This window comes from Anolis carolinensis, chromosome 2 (assembly GCF_035594765.1).
Source record: "Anolis carolinensis isolate JA03-04 chromosome 2, rAnoCar3.1.pri, whole genome shotgun sequence".
NCBI lineage: Eukaryota > Metazoa > Chordata > Lepidosauria > Squamata > Dactyloidae > Anolis > Anolis carolinensis.
In genome coordinates, this window is record NC_085842.1 from 179,877,850 (window position 1) to 179,897,907 (window position 20,058).

At 42.1% G+C, this 20,058-nt stretch overlaps 1 protein-coding gene across 2 annotated transcripts; it reads left to right on the forward strand.

Annotated features, from left to right (window-relative positions):
• Positions 1 to 603: 603 nt before the first annotated feature.
• Positions 604 to 10,078, forward strand: lage3 (L antigen family member 3). Of its 2 annotated transcripts, XM_062971225.1 has the most exons (4): positions 604 to 757; positions 4,478 to 4,606; positions 7,159 to 7,281; positions 9,452 to 10,078. In XM_062971225.1, the coding sequence occupies exons 1-4, from the start codon at positions 729 to 731 to the stop codon at positions 9,561 to 9,563; spliced, it is 393 nt and encodes a 130-aa protein (XP_062827295.1). In that variant the 5' UTR covers positions 604 to 728; the 3' UTR covers positions 9,564 to 10,078. The 2 variants fall into 2 exon arrangements, with proteins under 2 accessions (XP_062827295.1, XP_008120646.1); XM_008122439.3 differs by lacking the exon at positions 7,159 to 7,281 and having other exon boundaries at positions 605 to 757.
• Positions 10,079 to 20,058: the final 9,980 nt, after the last annotated feature.

Here is a 20,058-nt window from a genome sequence, read left to right on the forward strand (position 1 = left end):
TGCTTCTGGAGTGAGAGAATTGGCCGTCTGCAAGGACGTTGCCCAGGGAACGCCCAGATGTTTTTGATGTTTTACCATCCTTGTGGGAGGCTTCTCTCATGTCACCGCATGGAGCTGATAGAGGGAGCTCATCTGCGCTCTCCCCGGGTGGGATTCAGACCTGGCAGCTTTCAGGTCAGCAACTCAACCTTCAAGTCACGAGGCTTTTATCCCCTAGGCCATCAGAGGCTCCTATGATTCTATGCAACTTCCATAATCCCTTAACCATGCCGGATGGGGGTCCCTGAGAGTTGAATTTTGCAGTGTATCTTCACTGTGGCATTAATGCAATCTTCTTGTATCAACACTCCAGCTGGCAGAGTAGGCCAAGATTATGCATCCCATCTGAAACCCTGTAAATGCCTCCTTCCTGCAGGATGCTGGGGTTTGTAGTTTAGGGGAGGGGCCTTAAAATGCTCGGGTCTCACTGAACTATAAACCCCGGGATTCTGCGGGAAGGGGGCAGCCACAGGATTTAAAGTGGATAGACAGGTGCAGCCCTCAACATAGGAAGTGATCAAACATTCTTGCAATTCCGGAAGTCACATTCCAGCAAAGACCTGGAAGGGCAGCTTAAAGGGGCCAGCTATGCCCCTTTAAGGAGAAAGCGGTGGGGCTGAGTGGGCGGGGCTTCCCGAGGGCCAGCCCCTTTGCCTTCCGCGTGGAAAGAGCAGACCCGGAAGGAGGCGATGGCGGCGCCCGGATCGGCCCTGGCCTTGTATCCAAAGGGGAGGCGGAGCCAGCCGCAGGGGGTGAATGGCAGCATGGGGGGGGGGGGGGGGGGGGGAGAACAAACTCCTGTGTTTATCTATGTTGCACCTACTTTCACTGCCCTGGCCCAATACTATGGAGTTCTGGGAGGTGCAGTTCTGTGAAGGAAGCTCCAGCCCTCATTGGCAAAGAGATCTGAAAGCCTTGTACAACTGCAACTCCCATCATCCCCTACCATTGAGCCCTCTGGCAGGCAAAGTGGGGCCAAACTATTCATCCTACAGTGTGGGTGCAGCCAGGGACAACCCAGATTTAGAGGTAAGGATGATTCAGCCCTCTCGATGAAATCCCACATCAGCCCTAGTGGTGAGAGATGATGGGAGTTTCAGTCCAGCCACATCTAGAAGGCCATATTATCTCCAACTTGAACCATTCCAGGGTTGTTGTATGTCTTTCGGGCTGTGTGGCCATGTTCCAGAAGCATTCTCTCCTGACGTTTCGCCCACATCTATGGCAGGCATCCTCAGAGGTTGTGAGGTATGGATAAACTAAGTAAGGAAAGGAAATAATATATATATCTGTGTAGAGTCTGGGGTGTGGCAAGGGTCCTTTGTCACTGGGAGCCAGTATTAATGTTTCAGTTAATCACCCTAATCAGCATTGGAGATGTTTTTTGTCTCTTGCCTGGGGGCATCCTTTGTCAGTCAAGCCCTCAGAGTTTTGGTTCCCATCTACTGTTTTGATTTTGGAGTTTTGTAATACTGGTAGCCAGATTTTGTTCATTTTCATGGTTTCTTCCTTTCTGTTGAAATTGTCCACATGCTTGTGGATTTCAACTGCCATAGATGTGGGCGAAACGTCAGGAGAGAATGCTTCTGGAACATGGCCACACAGCCCGAAAGACATACAACAACCCTGTGATCCCGGACATGAAAGCCTTCGACAACACATTGAACCATTCCACTTGTCAGTGCAGTCAATAGTCTTGATTACATTGGAATGGGCAAATTTCGGCCCTCCATATGTTTTGGACTCCAACTCCCAGAAATCCCAGCCAGCTTACCTGCTGTTAGGAATTGTGGGAGTTGAAGTCCAAAACACCTGGAGGGCCGAAGTTTGCCCGTGCATGAGACAACCTATGCATGTATGTGTATGTACAGTAGAGTCTCACTTATCTAACACTTGCATATCCAACGTTCTCGATTATCCAATGCATTTTTGTAGTTATTGTTTTCAATATATCGTGATATTTTGGTGCTAAATTCATAAATACAGCAATTACAACATAGCATTACTGCGTACTGAACTACTTTTTCTGCCAAATTTGTTGTCTAACATGATGTTTTGGTGCTTTGATGTTTAATAGGCTTTTCCTTAATCCCTCCTTATTATCCAACATATTCGCTTATCCAACATTCTGCCGGCCCGTTTATGTTGGATAAGTGAGACTCTACTGTATAATGTAATAATATTGTAATATAGTAATACGGCACTCCATGCAGTTATGCCGGCCACATGACCTTGGAGGTGTCTGTGGACAACGCTGGCTCTTCGGCCTAGAAATGGAGATGAGCACCAAACTCCAGAGTCAGACATGACTGGACTTAACGTCAGGGGAAACCTTTACCTTTATAGTAATACTAATATTACTATTACCGGGGGGGGGGGGGTGGTGGTGACACTGTGTTAAAGCGCTGACCGCTGAACTTGCGGACCAAAAGGTCCCAGGTTTAAATCCCGGGAGCGGAATTAGCGCCCGCTGTTAGCCCTAGCTCCTGCCAACCTAGCAGTTCAAAAACATGCAAATGTGAGTAGATCAATAGGTACCGCTCTGGTGGGAAGGTAACAGCACTCCACATAGTCATGCCAGCCACATGACCTTGGAGGTGTCTACGGACAACGCCGGTTCTTCGGCTTAGAAATGGAGATGAGCACCAACCCCCAGAGTCAGACACGACTGGACTTAACGTCAGGGGAAAACTTTTACCTTTACTTAATACTAAATCTAATCTCTACTAATAATATAGAGTACAGTCTCGCTTATCCAACACAAACCGGCTGTAAGAACCTTGGATAAGCAAAAATGTTGGATAATAAGGAAAGATTAAGGAAAAGCGTATTAAACATCAAATTACGTTATGATTTTACAAATTAAGCACCAAAACATCATGTTTTACAACAAATCGACAGAAAAAGCAGTTCAATACACGGTAACGTTATGTAGTAATTACTGTATTTACGAATTTAGAACCAAAACATCGCAATGTATTGAAAACATTGATTACAAAAACAATGACTACTTAAAAATTGACTACAATTAAATATAGAATTGCATAAAATGAACTTACAGTAACAACATTGTCGGAAGTTAAATCCGTAAAAAGTTCAGTCCTGTGAAGGCAGACTGCATTGGATAATGCAGAATGTTGGCTGAGTGAAAGTTGGATAAGCGAGAGACTAGTGTGTGTGTGTGTGTATGTAATTTCCCAGCTACTTTTTATTTCCTGCAACTTATGCCTACATCAGCCTTATAGGCAAAGAGATGGTTGGACTGCAACTCTCAATATCCTCATTTTCTATGTGGTTAGAGCTGATGGGAATTGGAGTGCAGTTGACCAAAGTATTTGGGCTACAGCGATTATGGGCAAAAACTGGAAGCATTCTTTCCTCCCCATGAAGAATCCTGTCAATACTTCATCTGAGTTCAACGGTATGGTAGCATACTGTTGAACTGATGTGGAATTGTTAAAGCAGGTGTAACATCGTCCTCTATGGCGGGAGTGAAACTCCCATCATCCCTCATAATTGTCGGTGTTGCCTAGGGTTAATGGAGTTACATCTAGACTGCAAGATCTTCCTCACCTCTGAGTTAAAAGGTAGTCTCTCTCTATGTGCATCTACACTAGAATGAATGCAGTTTGACAGTATTTTAACTGCTGTGGCTCAGAGCTGTGGCATCATAGGAGTTGTAATTTTACAAGGCTTTTAGACTTCTCTGCCAAAAAGAGCTGGAGACTCTTTGTGCTGGCAGAACTGCTGACCTGAAGATTGCCAATTCGAATCTAACCCAGGATGAGCTCCCTTTGTCAGCTCCATCTCCATGCATGGAAATAAGAGAAGCCTCCCACAAGGATGGTAAAAACATCAAAAACATCCGGCATCCCCTGGGCATCGTCCTTGCAGACAGGCAATTCTCTCATACCATAAGCGACTTGCAGTTTGTCAAGTCGCTCCTAACATGAAAAACAAAACAAAACTATAACTCCATATCATGGAGCCATGGCAGTTAGTGGAATCAAACTGCATTAATTCTGTAGTGTAGATTAACTCTAAAGATGGCATTATGAAAGGAATAGATAGAGATCCTTTAATGAAATCCATAATCCCCTTTTCCCAACTCATTTCAGGTGAAGCTGTATCGTCTCTTGTCTCCCATTAACAAAAGCTGTTTAAAAGAGTGGATTCCAAGAGCTGGCACAAAAGGCGAGATGCCCATGGGTCCTCTTCCTTATAATTTGAGTTTCAGGTTTCTCCATCCATAGGAAAAGAAATGGGATTCTAACCTGCATCAGTCATAGTGAATGTGACACCTGGGACTAGAATCTCTCCCAACTTAATTAAAGCAACAGCAGGAGTCTTAACGTTTGCAAGAAAGGTAGATTATAGGAAAAGTTTTCCTGTGCTCTTTGGTATGTTTTATGTTCCTTATGGCTGCCTCTGGTGTTAGTGAGCTGAGTGTCCCTTTCCCGTCATCATCATTGGCACGGATTGCCCTGGGCTCTTTGGCCCCAGACCCTGAGCCTCGCAAAGGAGGGATCAGCAAGGAACTCAGTGTGACAGAAGATACCTTGCACGTGTGAGTATCATTTGTTGTTGTTGCTGTGTGCCTTCAGGTTGTTTCTGACGTATGGCGGCCAAAGGCAAACCTAACACAGGGTCTCCTGAGGCTAAGAGTATGTAACATGCCCAAGGATTCACCCAATAGGTTTCCATGGCCAAGCAAGGAATCAAGCCCTGATTTCCAGAGTCATAGTCCAACGCTCAAAACACCATGCAATTCTGACTGTAGGATCATCTGTATGTTTCATGAAACATTAAGAGCTGTCTCCTATGATTGGAAGGTATGCAGCAGTTCTAGGGGAGACAGATGGGTTTAAGTCCTAAGTGAAGCATTGCTTAATTTTTAATTTTGCCAAGAAGTTTAATACAGTGACATTGAGCCTGTTGTGATCTCTTGGTCTAACTTGCCTTGCAGTCCAGCATGTATCTACCATATATAATTAATGCAGTTGACCCCACTTTAATTGCCGTAGCTGGGATTTGTAGTTTGATGATGCACAAACCCTCTTTGGCAGAAAAAGCTATAACACTACAATTGCAATGATTCCATAGCATTGAGCCATGTCTGCTCAATTGGGGACAAACTGCATGAATTCCACAATGGTGATGCACCTACGCTAGTGCAAAAGCTGAGGTCCAAAGAAAGACCAGAGAATTCAGGAACATCTGGTGGACAAAAAAGGCTGAAGAAATCCAACATTTGGCAGATATTCATGATGCTCAGGGATTCTTTAAAGCCACAAAGGTCATCTACAGACCAAGAAATCATGGCATACACCCTCTACGCTCATCAGATGGAACCAAACTTCTGAAGGATAAAAAATCAATTGCACTACGTTGGAAAGAGCACTACCACAACCTGCTGAATCGCAGCTCCAATTTGGCCGAAGAGGTTCTCTCACAAATCCCGCAACAACAAACCAGGGATGAACTTGCAGCACTGCCTAGTCTGGAAGAAGTCAGCAATGCCATCAGCCAACAACAACAACAAAAAACAAAGCCAAAAGACCTGATGGGATTCCGGGTGAAATCTTTAAAAAGGGTGGACCTGAGCTGACACAACAACTCCACCAGCTCATTGAAAAAGTGTGGGTGACAAACAATCCCAGCAGACTTCAAAGATGCCATCATCATCACCCTTTTCAAAAAAAGGGGAAAGAACAGACTGCAGAAACTATTGAGGTATCTCCCGTCTAACCTCCACTGGGAAAATCCTCGCAGGAATCCTTGCAAACCGCCTTCTTCCTGTCTCAGAAGACACCCTCCCAGAATCCCAGAACGGCTTCCACTTCTCCAGAGGAACAATAAACATGATCTTCACTGCACAACAGCTCCAAGAAAAATGCAGGGAACAAAATCAACCTCTGTACATGGCATTCATTGACCTTGCAAAGTCATTTGACACAGTGAATCGCAGCGCTCTCTGGACCATCCTCCAAAAAATCGGATGCCCTAACAAATTTGTGAACATCCTGCGGTTCCTCCATGATGACATTATGGCAACTGTCTTGGACAGTTGGCTCCCAAAATGACCCATTTAAGGTGGAATCAGGTGTCAAATAGGGATGTGACTTTGCCCCACCCTTATTTTCCATCTTCATCGCTATTGTTGATGGGAAGCTTCCCACCGGAGTGGAAATGGTTTATTGGACAGATGGCAAGCTATTGAAAGCTAGAACCAAGGTCACAACAATATCTGTTACAGAACTCCAATATGCCGATGATAACGTTGCCTGTGCACATTCAGAAGAAGACCTACAAGCCACCCTAAACACCTTTGCAGAAGCATACAAGAAGCTCGGCCTCTCATTGAACACTGAGAAAACTTCCAGCAGTCTCCAGCCAAGCCCTCTGTAATGCAAGGAATATAGCTTAATGGTGTAACATTAGAAAATGTTGACCATTTCTGCTACCTTGGCAACCACCTCTCCACAAAAAGTCAACATTGACGCTGAAATACAACACCACCTGAGCTCTGCGAGTGCAGCATTCTTCCAAATTGAGCAGAGAGTGTTTGAGGATCAGGACATCCATAGGGAGACCAAGGTGCTTGTTTATAAAGCTGTTGTCCTACCAAACCTGTTATACGCCTGGGAAACATGGACTGTCTACAGACGTCACACTTAATTCCTGGAACGATTCTATCAGCGTTACCTTCGAAAAATCCTGCAAATCTCTTGGGAAGATAAGCGGACAAATGTCTGCATGCTGGAAGAAACAAAGACCACCAGCATTGAAGCGATGCTCCTTCGCCATAAACGCCGCTGGACTGGCCACAATGTCCGAATGCCCGATCACTGTCTCCCAAAGCTGGCACTCTACTCCCAACTCAAGAACAGAAAATGGAATGTTGATGGACAGGAAAAGAAATTGAAAGATGGGCTTAAAGCTAACCTCAAAAACTGTGGCATAGACACTGAGAACTGGGAAGCTCTGGCCCTTAAGTGCTCTAACAGGAGGTCAGCTGTGACCAGCAGTGCTGTGGAATTCAAAAAAGGCATGAATGGAGGGCGAAAGGGAGAAATGTGCACATCAAGCAAACACTGACCAGGACCACTTTTCACCTAGAAACAGATGCTCTCACCCTAGAAGAACATGTGGGTCAAGAATAGGACTCTACAGCCTACGTATCCACCGCCAAGACATTATACTTGGAGGGCCATCATACTCGGACAGTGAGGGATTGCCTAAGTAAGTAAATAAGATGCACCTTCAGCTCCATTCTACCCGAGAAAATGTTGTGGGAATTGTAGTCTGGAATATTTAAATGCCAAGGGGTTTCTCTCTCCTCTTCTTAAGACTAAATATGTGCAATGGAAACAATTGTACATTCACCTCATTTACCTCTACAGGGCCAGATTTATAGGGCACTGCCATATAGCATGGTGCTTTACAATTTTTCAGATGATCAGTTCCTGCTCAGAGAGGCTTACAAATCTCAAATCTGACCCAGGCCAAAGACAATTAAGAAATGATATCAACAGTGTATAGCAGGAAAATGTGAAGACACATGCAGAGATGCTCAGTGGATGAACAAGTTACTGATAAAAAGGATTCAGATTTCTTTTTCTTTGGCTTGGTGAGATTTGAGATTTGTAAGCCTCTCTGGACAGGGCTCTGTCATTTTATACTTTGCAAAGAAATTTGAACACTGTTGATACTATATAAATCAGCATTGGGATTAAAATAGATTCTATAATTCTGGTAACTGCTCTCTTTTTCTGTAAGCCACCAACACCCAGTAGATCAGAAATGTAAGTAAACCACACATGTTGTTGGGCTACAACTCCCATTATATTTTTGTGGATTTTAACTGGATTTTTAAATACAAATTATATTTAATTCTGTTTTAATGTTTGTATATTTGTATATTTTAAACTGTATTGAAAAGCTTTTAATGTAAACTGCTTTGAGTCTCCTTCTGGAGAGAAAAAGTGGGATATAAATAAACATTATTATTATTATTGTTGGGTTGCTATGAGTTTTGCGAGCTGTATGGCCATGTTCCAGAAGCATTTTCTCCTGATGTTTCGCCTGCATCTATGGCAGGTATCCTCAGAGATTGTGAGGTCTGTTGAAAACTAGGCAAGTGGGGTTTATATATCTGTGGAAGGTCCAGGGTGGGAGGCAAGTGTGAATGTTGCAATTGGCACCTTGATTAGCATTGAATAGCTTTGCAGCTTCACGGTCTGGCTGCTTACTACCGGAGGTTATACTTTGTTGGGGAGTGTTAGCTGGCCTTGATTGTTTCCTGCCCAGAATTTCCCTGATTTTGATAGGTGTTCTTTATTTACTTTCCTGGTTTTAGAGTTTTTTTAATACTGATAGCCAGATTTTGTTCATTTTTGTGGTTTCCTCCTTTCTGTTGAAATTGTCCACATGCTTGTGAAATTGAATATTTAAAAACTCTAAAATCAGGACAGTAAATAAAGAACAATACTAAAAACAAAAAAAAACTGGGGAATTCCAGACAGGAAACAATCAGGGCCTGCTAACTCCAAATAACCAAACCAAATCTAAAGTTGATCAAAAAACTGATTCATAACCCTTTTGGTACTAATGTCAGAGAGTAGTCTCCGGTCAAAGTAATCGTTGTTCAAGTGGTCCCTGGTCAAAGTGGGCCCTGGTTAAAAAAAGATTGGGAACCACTGATTTAAAATAAGCGTGAATATTGCAATAAGCAAGCTTGATTAACATTGAGTAGCCATGCAGCTGCAAAGTCAATCACTGAGGGTATTTGCATAGAAATAGCCTGGCCTCTGTTGCCTAGGGGCATCCGCTGTTTAGGAGGTGCAGCTTCATGGCCACTCAATGCTATTCAAGCTTGCTAATTATTTATTTATTTACAGCATTTATATTCCGCCCTTCTCACCTCGAAGGGGACTCAGGGTGGATCACATTACACATATAGGCAAACATTCAATGCCTTTTAACATAGAACAAAGACAAGACAAACATAGGCTCCAAGCGGGCCTCGGGCTCATGACCTCCTGGTCAGAGTGATTCATTGCAGCTGGTTACAGTTGGCTTGCTCTCCAGCCTGCGCCACAGCCCGAATATTCACACTTGCTTTAAACAGACAAGGGTTCTTTCTCCCACCCTGGACATTCCACAGATATGTATACACCCCACTTGCTTCACTGCCAACAGAACTGCTGAAGATGCCAGCCATAGATGCAGGCAAAACATCAGGAGAGAATGCAACTAGAACATGGCCACACAGCCCCAAAAACTTACAGCAACCCAGTTACATATGCGTCTTCCACTGAGTCAGTAGTTCTACTCTAGTTGGGGCTAACAGTGGGAATTCACTTCATATATGTTTCTGCTTTTCCTCCTGTTCTTTCTCATCTTATTGCAGGCGCTGGAGAGCAGATGAAGCCCGGATCTTGCGTGTTTCTGTCAGCTCCTTTTTGGAGCATCTCTCTTTGGTGGTGGAGACCATGGACCTGTTTGGACCTCCTGTGGCTTAAGAAGTCCTTGGCTTCAACAACAAACAATAGTGGGCTTGGTCCGAGTCTATGAATGGTGAATAGTCAACGTCAAATAAGGCACTAGACAATCCTTCCATAGAACAAAGATGATGGAGGGAGATGCTCTTTGCGTTGGATTCTGATAGACCATTGGACATCAAAAGTTAAGTTGGGTATACTGTGTTATAAGACTGAGATAGAAGCACGGCCTTATTTTTTCAGATTGTGTCTTCCATAATCCCTCACTTTTGTGCTATCTGTGGCTGATGGGAGTTGTAATTTTTAAAAAAAGGTCTGGAAGGCCACAGGTGTGGGCCAAAACATCTTTGAGGGTATATGAGAGGTATGTAAAATCTGGATTTCTCATATATTGCCCAATGCACTTATGTCAGCTGATTAAATATGTCTGAGCCACGCATCCATATTGATTATCCATTATGTACATGAGCAAAGTCTTAATAAAAGTGCCCTTTCCAGCTTCTGAATGAAGATGATGAGGTCACAAAGTGTGAGAATTCTGGTGCTCATTGTTTAGAAAAAGGGAAGCCATCTGTTTGTCTGGAAATAGAAACAGGAAAACCATCAATTCTTTTCATCAAATTTGTCAAGCAGGCAGTGCTGGGAGGCCTGTGAGTTTATGACTGGTGACTTTTTAAGTAAATGAAGCTGACAGATCTATGATGCTCTTCTTCCGTGCAGCTGCTTTTATGGGTCTGGTTTGAAATGTTCATGACAAAAAAAAACCAATCAAATTTCCAGATCGAAGCAGCAAACTTACTGCAAGATCCAGGCTTGGTTCAAATTTTATTGAGCATATTCATTCTACCCTTCCCATTATTCTCTTCCTAGAATAAGGATTTGATTAAGGTCAAATTGTAATTGTTAGTTTTGGAATTTCTATGTTTGGCATCAAATTGCTGCCTGTTGTGAGTCCACTTCAGGGTGAGAAAGGCAATTATAAGAAATAAATAATAAAATAAGGTCACACTAAAATATGAGATATGTAGTCTTTTAGTGAACAAATACAGCCTTTGGGTGCTTAGACAAAAATACAACTAAAGCCCTGTAGGATTTAGCTAGGATGAAATTGAAAGACGAGTAGTCCTCTTGGTTTTCTTAGGCTATAATCATTCTGTCAGACATTGATCAGACTAGTTCAGAATGATAGAAGCAGAAGTCCAGGGGAGCCACCTGTTTTCTGGCCCTGACATACAGCTATAGTCGGAGTGCTGTTGGACTTGCCCTTTGATAAAACACACACACAGTCCTATGAGGTTTATAGACTTACAGGTGTGTCGTGCTGAATGAGAGAGTTTAGTGTAAACAGTTTTTCTTCCTAAGAAAATACCAAAATACCATGACATTAAGGTTATGAATACTCATAGGTTCCTGCACAAATGGCCACAACTGTGTTGATAAAAGACTTGTTCATTCCAGTGAAAGTCTAATTTTATTTATTTGCAGTATTTATATTCCACCCTTCTCACCCTGAAAGGGACTCATGGCAGATCACAGAACATACATGCAATGGTGTTTATACACAGACAAGACAGACAATTGTACATAGAAGGAGGTATATATAGGCTTTTCCCCATCCTCAGCATCTCGAAGGCTTGTGTTCGGTTCCAGCCACAGGGGGCTATCGCTCCATCTCCCTGCCGAAGAGCTTTTTTGTTTGTAAACTTCCTCCTTTTTTTGGTTGGATCGCCGGGATTTTCTGGCGTTTTTAATTTTAGAAGTGACTTACAGTACCTCCCCGGCTTTTAAGCAGTACCTATTTATCCGAAAGGTCCCAGGTTCAAACCCCGGGAGCGGCATGAGGGCCTCTGTTAGCTCCAGCTCCTGCCAACCTAGCAGTTCGAAAACATGCCAATGTGAGTAGATCAATAGGTACCGCTATGGCGGGAAGGTACGACGCTCCATGCAGTCATGTCAGCCACATGACCTTGGAGATGTCTATGGACAACGCCGGCTCTTCGGCTTAGAAATGGAGATGAGCACCAACGCCCAGAGTCGATCACGACTGGACTTAACGTCAGGGGAAACCTTTATCTTTACCTATTTATCTACTCACATTTTTTGTTTTGGAACCGCTAGGTTGGCAGAAGCTAGGCAAAAGGCCAGGAACTAACCCTGACCCAGGCTTCGAACTGTCATTGACAAGATTTACTGCAGCTGGTGGTTTAACCTGCTGTGCTAAAGCCCAGAAGGAAACTCTTTCTGATAATCAAAAGGTATTAGACTTCAAATTCTATCCTAAGAAAATGTGAAATGCTCCAAATATTGAACTGCTAATCCCATCATCATTATGACTGGTGTTAGCAAAGGATGATGGGATTTTATGTCCAACCATATCTAGAGGGGTATTTCTCCCTCATCCCTGTTGCACCCCAATTCCAGGTTGGTGGAGGTGTTTTACCTAATTCCACCTCTTTTGGAGCCCCCAGTGACACAGTGGATTAAATCACTGAACTTGCTGACCAAAAGGTCTGCGGTTTGGGGAGCGGAGTGAGCTCCCACTATTGGCCCCAGCTTCTGGCAACCTAGCAGTTCGAAAACATGTAAATGTGAGTAGATCAATAGGTGCCGCTTCTGCAGGAAGGTAACGGTGCTCCACGCGGTCATGCCGGCCCCATGACCTTGGAGGTGTCTATGGACAATGCTGGCTCTTTGTCTTAGAAATGAAGATGAGCACCAACCCCCAGAGTCGGACACGACTAGATTCAATGTCAGGGGAAAACCTTTACCTTTTACTTATTCTAGCCGGAGATTAATAAAAAGCCACTCAGATATAAAGGACTGTGCAAAAAAGGTTGGAACTTTATAGTAAAGGAATGAACACAATTTTGGGAGGAGAGATGCCAATGGTTGAGTTGGACCTAAGGAAAGATGATCTCTTAGCGAACCTAAAGGGCTCTTTTATTTGTTTAGGAAGAAGTGCCCTTTCCTTTCTGGCAGACCCCAATACTTTGGAAAACAATCTTGATAGGTAGCTTCAAGTCAACTCCAACGTATAGTGACCCCCTTCTAGGGTTATTCAAGAGATATTAAGAGGAGGTTTACTTCATTGCTCTAATCTTAGGTTGAAATGGTGTGACATTTCCAAGGTCATCCGGTGGGTTTCCATAGCCCAGCAGGAATTTGAACCTTGGTCTCTAAGATTCCTAGATCAAAACACAAATTCTTATACTATGCTGGTTCTCGCGTCATACAAATATTGTGTGCCTTCAGGTCATTTCTGGTGACCCAGAGACAAACTATCATAGGCTTTTCTTGACATGGTTTGTTCAGAAGGAACTTTCTGATGTCTTTCTCAAATGCTGAGAGAGTGCGACTTCCCCAAGGTCACTGAGGATGTTTGACTGAGTAGGGATCTGAACCTTGGTCCCTTAATCCAACCCTCAGATCACAACCATCACACAATGTGGAAGTTCATCAAGCAAAACTTTACCTGTCCTTTCGACATAGTTTAACTCTTGTTCAACCCTCCTTTTTTTCCTCGCTCTTCTCACACACCTTAATAAAGACAAGAGACTCTGTCACTCCCTTTCTTTGGTTAGAATAGCAACTCAGGTCAGCATTAAGCCACATTGAGATATCGCTGGAGTCATGCTCTCATGATCCTAAGGCAATCACAACATGACCAAGGTTTGTATCTGTGATTGGTGATGGGAACTACTGGGTGAACTTTGGCATGTCACAGTGTGCCAGCTTCCAAGGACGGCAACAACAAAGTTCCTCTGCACACGTTTTGCAAAAAAAAAACAAACCTTCTAGGATCGGGTATATTGGAAACAGCTTGAAGACAGGCAACTACAGCAACAACAATTCAACATGCATTATCCCATGCCTGGCCCTTGTATATCCTGATCATGCCCATTGTACTACAGCAAATGGTTTCACTGAGTATTGTTTATGCGGCTGTCTATATTCTTATGTTTTATTGAATTTTAATTATGTTTTTATTTTAACCTATGTTTTTTTGCTTTGATGGATTGTTTGCATTCGCGTCTATGAGCATTTTGTCCCATATGTAAGCCGCCCCAAATCGCATTTGGGAGATGGTGGTAGGGGATAGGAATAAAGTTATTATTGCCTCACAACCTCTGAGGATGCCTGCCATAGATGTGGGCGAAACGTCAGGAGAGAATGCTTCTGCAACATGGCCATACAGCCCAGAAAAAGCACAACAACCCAGTGATTCTGGCCATGAAAGCCTTCGACAACACAAAGTTGTTATTATTATTATGGGTGAACAAAACTGAATGGACTTTGTAGCAAACTAGGAAGGCTCTGCAGTGGCTGCCCTGCATGGGAATTATAAGGCAGAGCAGTGACTTGTAGTAACTTCTAGCCACCAACAACGGAAGGTATGCCAAAATGTCCTCCAAAGATTGAATCAAGGGGAATCCCACTGGTGACCTTGGGCAAGTCATTCTCTCTCAGCCTCAGAGGAAGGCACAAACAAGTTCCCTCTGGCTAAAACTCTGCCAAGAAAATCCTGGGATAGGTTCACCTGAGGGTTGCCATATCTCAGAAACAACTTGGCACAAAACCACAAACTTGTAAAACATCTAACAGCAAATTCAAAACTAGCTTGAAAAACACATTTGTCATAGGGATGCTAGGCATTTGGACTATTATAAAAGGGCAGTGAACAAGTAGCTATTTTACTCCCAATTATTGCTGGTTTTGCTGCCAACGTTGGGAGATATTATGGTATCTGCTGACTCATGGGCCAAGATAGCAGATGGTTCTGGATACTATGATGGATATGCTAAATTGCTTCCTCATAACAGAAATATCTGTGGGTGGAGTTAGGTTTTGTAACACCATACTGTATACCGACATAGTGCAACCTTTGTGGATCAATGGTCAAGGTATATGGCTGTTAATTACAACGCAAAATGCATAAAGACGAAGCATAGAAGTGATATGCATTTGCCTCTAGTCTTGGTAGGTAAAGTTTTCCCCCTGACATTAAGTCTAGTCGTGTCCGATTCTGGAGGTTGGTGCTCATCTCAATTTCTAAGCCAAAGAGCCGGCATTGTCCATAGACACCTCCAAGGTCACGTGGTCAGCATGACTGCATGGAGTGCCGTTACCTTCTCGCCGGAGAGATACCTATTGATCTACTCACATTGGCATGTTTTTGAACTGCTAGATTGGCAGAAGCTGAGGCTAACAGTGGGATTTCACCCCGCTTTCCTGATTCGAACCACCAACCTTTCGGTCAGCAAGTTCAGCAAATACAAAGAGACATAGTGCAACATGGTCATGTTTATGCCACTAACAGTATGTTGGCCTATGCATTTTGTTTTGAGGAAGTTTTGTGGTGTTGCTTCAGGCAGCAAAATGACTTGCCTAGAGTGTAGGGGCTGCGGTGGCGCAGTGGGTTAAACTGCTGAGCTGCTGAATTTGCCGACCGAAAGGTCAGCAGCTCAAATCCGCAGGCGGGATGAGCTTTTGATAGGCCCAGCTTCTGCCAACCTAGCAGTTCAAAAACATGCAAGTGTGAGTATATAAATAGATACCTACATTCAAAGTGCAGGTTATTACCTATAAAGCCCTTTACGCTTCGGGGCCAACCTATCTTTGAGACCGCATCTCTTTCTATGAACCAGCACGGGCTTTGGGATCTACCGGGGAGGCCCTTCTCTCGGTCCTACCTCTGTCTCAAGTGCGGTTGGTGGGAACGAGAGTGGCCCCCAGCTTTGGAATGCCCTCTCGAGGAAGATCAGGTTAGCTCCTACCCTCCAAACTATCCGCATACAATTAAAGGCCTGTTTCGATCATGTTTAGACTCTCTTATAATACATATGAGGACCTTTAGACTCTTTTTTAGTACTTTACAATTCTGAGTCAAATACTGCTGTTTTATCTATCACAATTGCTCTATTTTATTGTTTTTACCAGGTGTACTGTGAATGCATGCTGTTGTATTGACTGTTTATTGCCTATTTTTTTTGCACTTGTATTTTGTATTTTGTGTCACACCTTGAGTGTTTCGTGAGCCGCAACCTTCCCCTCCCCTCTCCCCCAAACGCTTCATTTATAGTCAAGAAGATCTTTGAGGCCAGCCTCAGTGCTGAAGTCTTTCCTGGATCTTCACCTGGAGTGTGGGATATGCAAATGTGAGTAGATCAATAGGTACCGCTTCTGCGGGAAGGTAATGGTGCTCCATACAGCTCTTCGGCTTAGAAATAGAGATGAGCACCAACCCCCAGAGTCGGATGTGACTAGACTTAATGTCATGGGGAAACCTTTACTTTTACTAAAGATTATTGGCTGCCTTCAGCTCCCTCTTGTCACTTGGGGTATTTTTTTTTTAGTGACTCATTATTTTTTATTTTGTAAAGAAACATAATACATCGAAAGTGGTGGAACAATATATTGATAGGAAAGGGAGGGAGGTGGAAGGGTTTTGAAAATGGGTGAAAAGAGAAAACTGGAAGGGGGAGAAAGAAAGAAAGAAAGAAAGAAAGAAAGAAAGAAAGAAAGAAAGAAAGGAAAGGAAAGGAAAGGAAAGGAAAGGAAAGGAAAGGAAAGGAAAGGAAAGGAAAGGAAAGGAAAGGAAAGAAAAGAGAAAATAATAATAATAATAATAATAATAATAATAATAATAATAATAATAATAATAAAATATTGGTTGACTTCCCATCTTGACCTCGGAGTTTTCTCTTTCGTTGATTACATATTGGTATTTTCCCTTAGTCTCTTTTCGCTTAAACCGTTTTATATTGTAGATAAGTCTATCGTGAAGTCCATTCTTCTTTTTATCAAGAATTTTATGAAGTTTGTCCAGTCTGTTTTATTTTTACCCTCTCTTATTTTTTGTGTTAGCTTATCCATTTGTATCATGTCCAAGATTCTGATTAACCATTCCTCGGAAGTATGAAGTTTTTTCCCTTTCCAGACTTTCGCTATTGTTAGTCTGGCTGCTGTGCTTATGTAGAAAAATATTCTGACCTCATTTTTTTTTAAAAAAATTGAATTTGTAAAGCTTAGTAAATACATTTCAGGTTCTAATTTAAATTTGATTCCTATGATTCCCTGTGTTATTTGATGTATTGTCTTCCAAAATTCTCACGGGTCCACCACTGATGAAAAAATGTCCCAATTTTTTCCCACATTTCCAACATATAATTAGATTTCTTTTTATTAAATTTTGATAATTTTTCTGGGGTGTAATACTATCTGTATTGCATCTTGTACCAGTTTTCTTTAATATCCGTTGCAGCTGTATATTTTAGTTTCTCTTTCCAAATTCTTTCCCATTGTTCCAAATTCAAACTATGGCCTATGTCTTTTGCCCATTTTATCATACATTCTTTTATGTATTCCTCTTCTGTTGCCCATTCTAGTAGTTGTTGGTATAATATTTTTATTAACTTTTGGTCTTTTTTCATTATAATTTCCCATGTTCCCTGTTCTTGATTGAATCCCTTTTTAGCATCTTCTTTAAAGCTTATTTGTAATTGATAATATTGGTACCATGAAATATGTATATTTCTTTGTGTAATTTCTGTATGAGTTTTTATTTTGTACTCGTTATCAATCTTTTTAAATATTTGTTGGTATGTTAATTTATTTATTTATTTATTTATTTATTTATTACAATATTTATATCCCGCCCTTCTCACCCAACAGGGGACTCAGGGCGGCTTACAATAAAACAGACATATAAAAACAGTACAATACACTATAAATCAGTTAAAAAATTAACTTACATATAACATTCATAAAATGCATTTATAAAATACTAGCTGTGCCCGGCCACGCGTTGCTGTGGCAAAGTGGTGGTGGTATCGGTTAAAACTTGTTGTGGAATTTTTATTTGGCGTTATTTGTATTTTTTAAAATTAATTTTATTGTCACTTATCTTTTTTATTTATTATATTTTATTATTTTGTTGTATTATTTTTAGTCATTTTGTTATAGTATTTTATTGTATTAATTATTTTAGTGTTTTTTATAATTTTTTATTGTATTATTTGTATTTATTTTTTTATCATTATTTTATTAACACTGGGCTGAGTGGGTTGCTAGGAGACCAAGTGGGTGGAGCTTAGCCTTGGAAACTGGCAGCAATTGGATAAAAACTATTATTCCTCTCCCTCTAATTAGGCATTTATTTTTCTTTTCTTTTTGTTGTATCAACCTAGAGGCATGGATGAGGGGTTGTGATGTCAATTTTCGAGGTTGTGGGGTGTTTACTTTTGTTGTTTTGTCCGCTGCCCTGATGCCATCACTCTTTTATATATATAGATAGGCGTGTACAAGTTTAAAAGACTGGGTCTGTCAATTGAGTTCCAGCATACATAATAGTAATTAATGCTGCTGATTCTTATTCGAATTAACCAATTCTCTCTACTAAATTCTCTGTTATGTTTAGCTTCTATGGGTGAAATCCTCTTGTCACTTGGTTTGCCACTTGCCAGGCAAGGCAGCAAGACCTCCATCCCATGAGGCCAGCGTTGAGATTTTTTTTTTTTTTTTTAAAAAAAGCTATAAACCACTCACTGTCCTCGGGGGTCATACAACCTTTTAAGTCCCCCTTAAAGATTGCTGGCATCTGGGATGACATAAGCCCTGTCCATCAGAAATGAAAGGCATGACGCCATTCTGCTGGGAAAAAAGGAAGAAAAATCGGTTGTCCTGGGCGGCCTAACACTGTCACTCAACAGATTGCCCTCCTTCAATCCGTATCCCCAGCCAGGGAGGGGAAAAAAAACCACAACATTTTCGTTTATGCCTAAAAAGGTTTTCTGCCGAGATCTCCAAATTCCAGCCGTGTGAATCATCCCAAGCCAGGTCTCCCAGCGGTGCCAATTATAGCCTCCTCCTCTCTGCTCCCTCCAGCCCTTGTCTTCCTTTCTCCAATGAGGCTTTCCACATTTCCTCCCCACCCCTTCCCTATTCCTTTTGATTCTGGGCCTGTTAAACAAATGAGGGCAAAGCAGCATCCTCATCCTCATTAGCTGTGCATCTGTTTTGCCTTTTTGTGAATTATCCTTCCATTGCAAGGGAGGAGGAAAGGGGAAGATGTCTCTAGGGTCCTTTTCGCCCCCTTCTTGGAAAGGGTGAAGATCCAGGAAAGGCTTCAGCACTGAGGCTGGCTTCCAAGATCTTCTTGACTATAAATGGAGCGTTTGGGGGAGAGGGGAGGGGAAGGTTGCATGCGAGATGCTGCTTCTTCTTCGGCAACAGATGAAAGGGTGTGTTGCAGCACATGGCTTGCACGGAATGACTAGTGGCCACCAGATGGCGGCCGCCCCTACCTTATAGAATCGATGCTATCTCATATAGGAGTGTGTGTGTTGAAATATGTCTGTACATATGTAGTGAAATACTTTCAAGATTTTCCATACCTTGGCTCGAACATTAATCAGAGTGGAGGCTGCAGTCAAGACACCAGAAAAAAGACAGCAAGAAACGAACCAAACAGGATCTTGCAGGATAAAGACAACGTTATGATAATCCAAGTCATCACATTCCCTTTTTTCTATGTATGTTTAATGAAGCTGGACAGTGAAAAAAGTCAATCGGAAGAAAATCAACTCATTAGAGATGTGAGGCTGGAGAAGAACAGGATACCGGGAATGGAAAATTACAAATACAGTAGAGTCTCACTTAGTAAGTAAGTAAGTAAAAGTTTATTTGTATACCGCCCTCTCTCCCAAAAGGGACTCAGGGCGGTTTCCAATATAAAATCAGCATAAAACATTGTACAATAAAACACTGAAAACACTATAAAACGCTATAAGAATTAGAAACGAAAACAAAACATAACAATTGACTAAAACAATCACATAAGCAGAAGGAATATAATCACTCAAATAACATGAATCCGCAAAGAAAGAGGGGAAAAAAAGACCACTGGGATGGAGGAGAGGACTTATCCAAGACTCGCTTATCCAACTTTCTGGATTATCCAACGCATTTTTGTAGTCAATGTTTTCAATATATCATGCTATTTTGGTGCTAAATTCGTAAATATTTATTTATTTATTTATTTGTTTACAGTATTTATATTCCGCCCTTCTCACCCCGAAGGGGACTCAGGGCGGATCACATTACACATATAAGGCAAACATTCAATGCCTTAACATAGAACAAAAACAAGACAAACGCGGGGCTCCGAGCTAGCCTCGAACTCATGACCTCTTGGTCAGAGTGATTTGTTGCAGCTGGCTGCAGACTTTTTCTGTCAAGTTTGTTGTATAACATGATGTTTTGGTGCTTAATTTGTAAAATCATAACCTAATTTAATGTTTAATAGGCTTTTCCTTAATCTCTCCTTATTATCCAACATATTCACTTATCCAGCGTTCTGCTGGCCCATTTACGTTGGATAAGCGAGACTACTGTACCCATATTTACTCAAGTTTAGGTAAAGGTAAACATTTTCCCCTGACATTAAATCTAGTCGTGTCCAACTCGGGGTTGTTATCGACCGCGTTTGGGGGATCGGGCCCCTTTAGAAGGAAGCCGA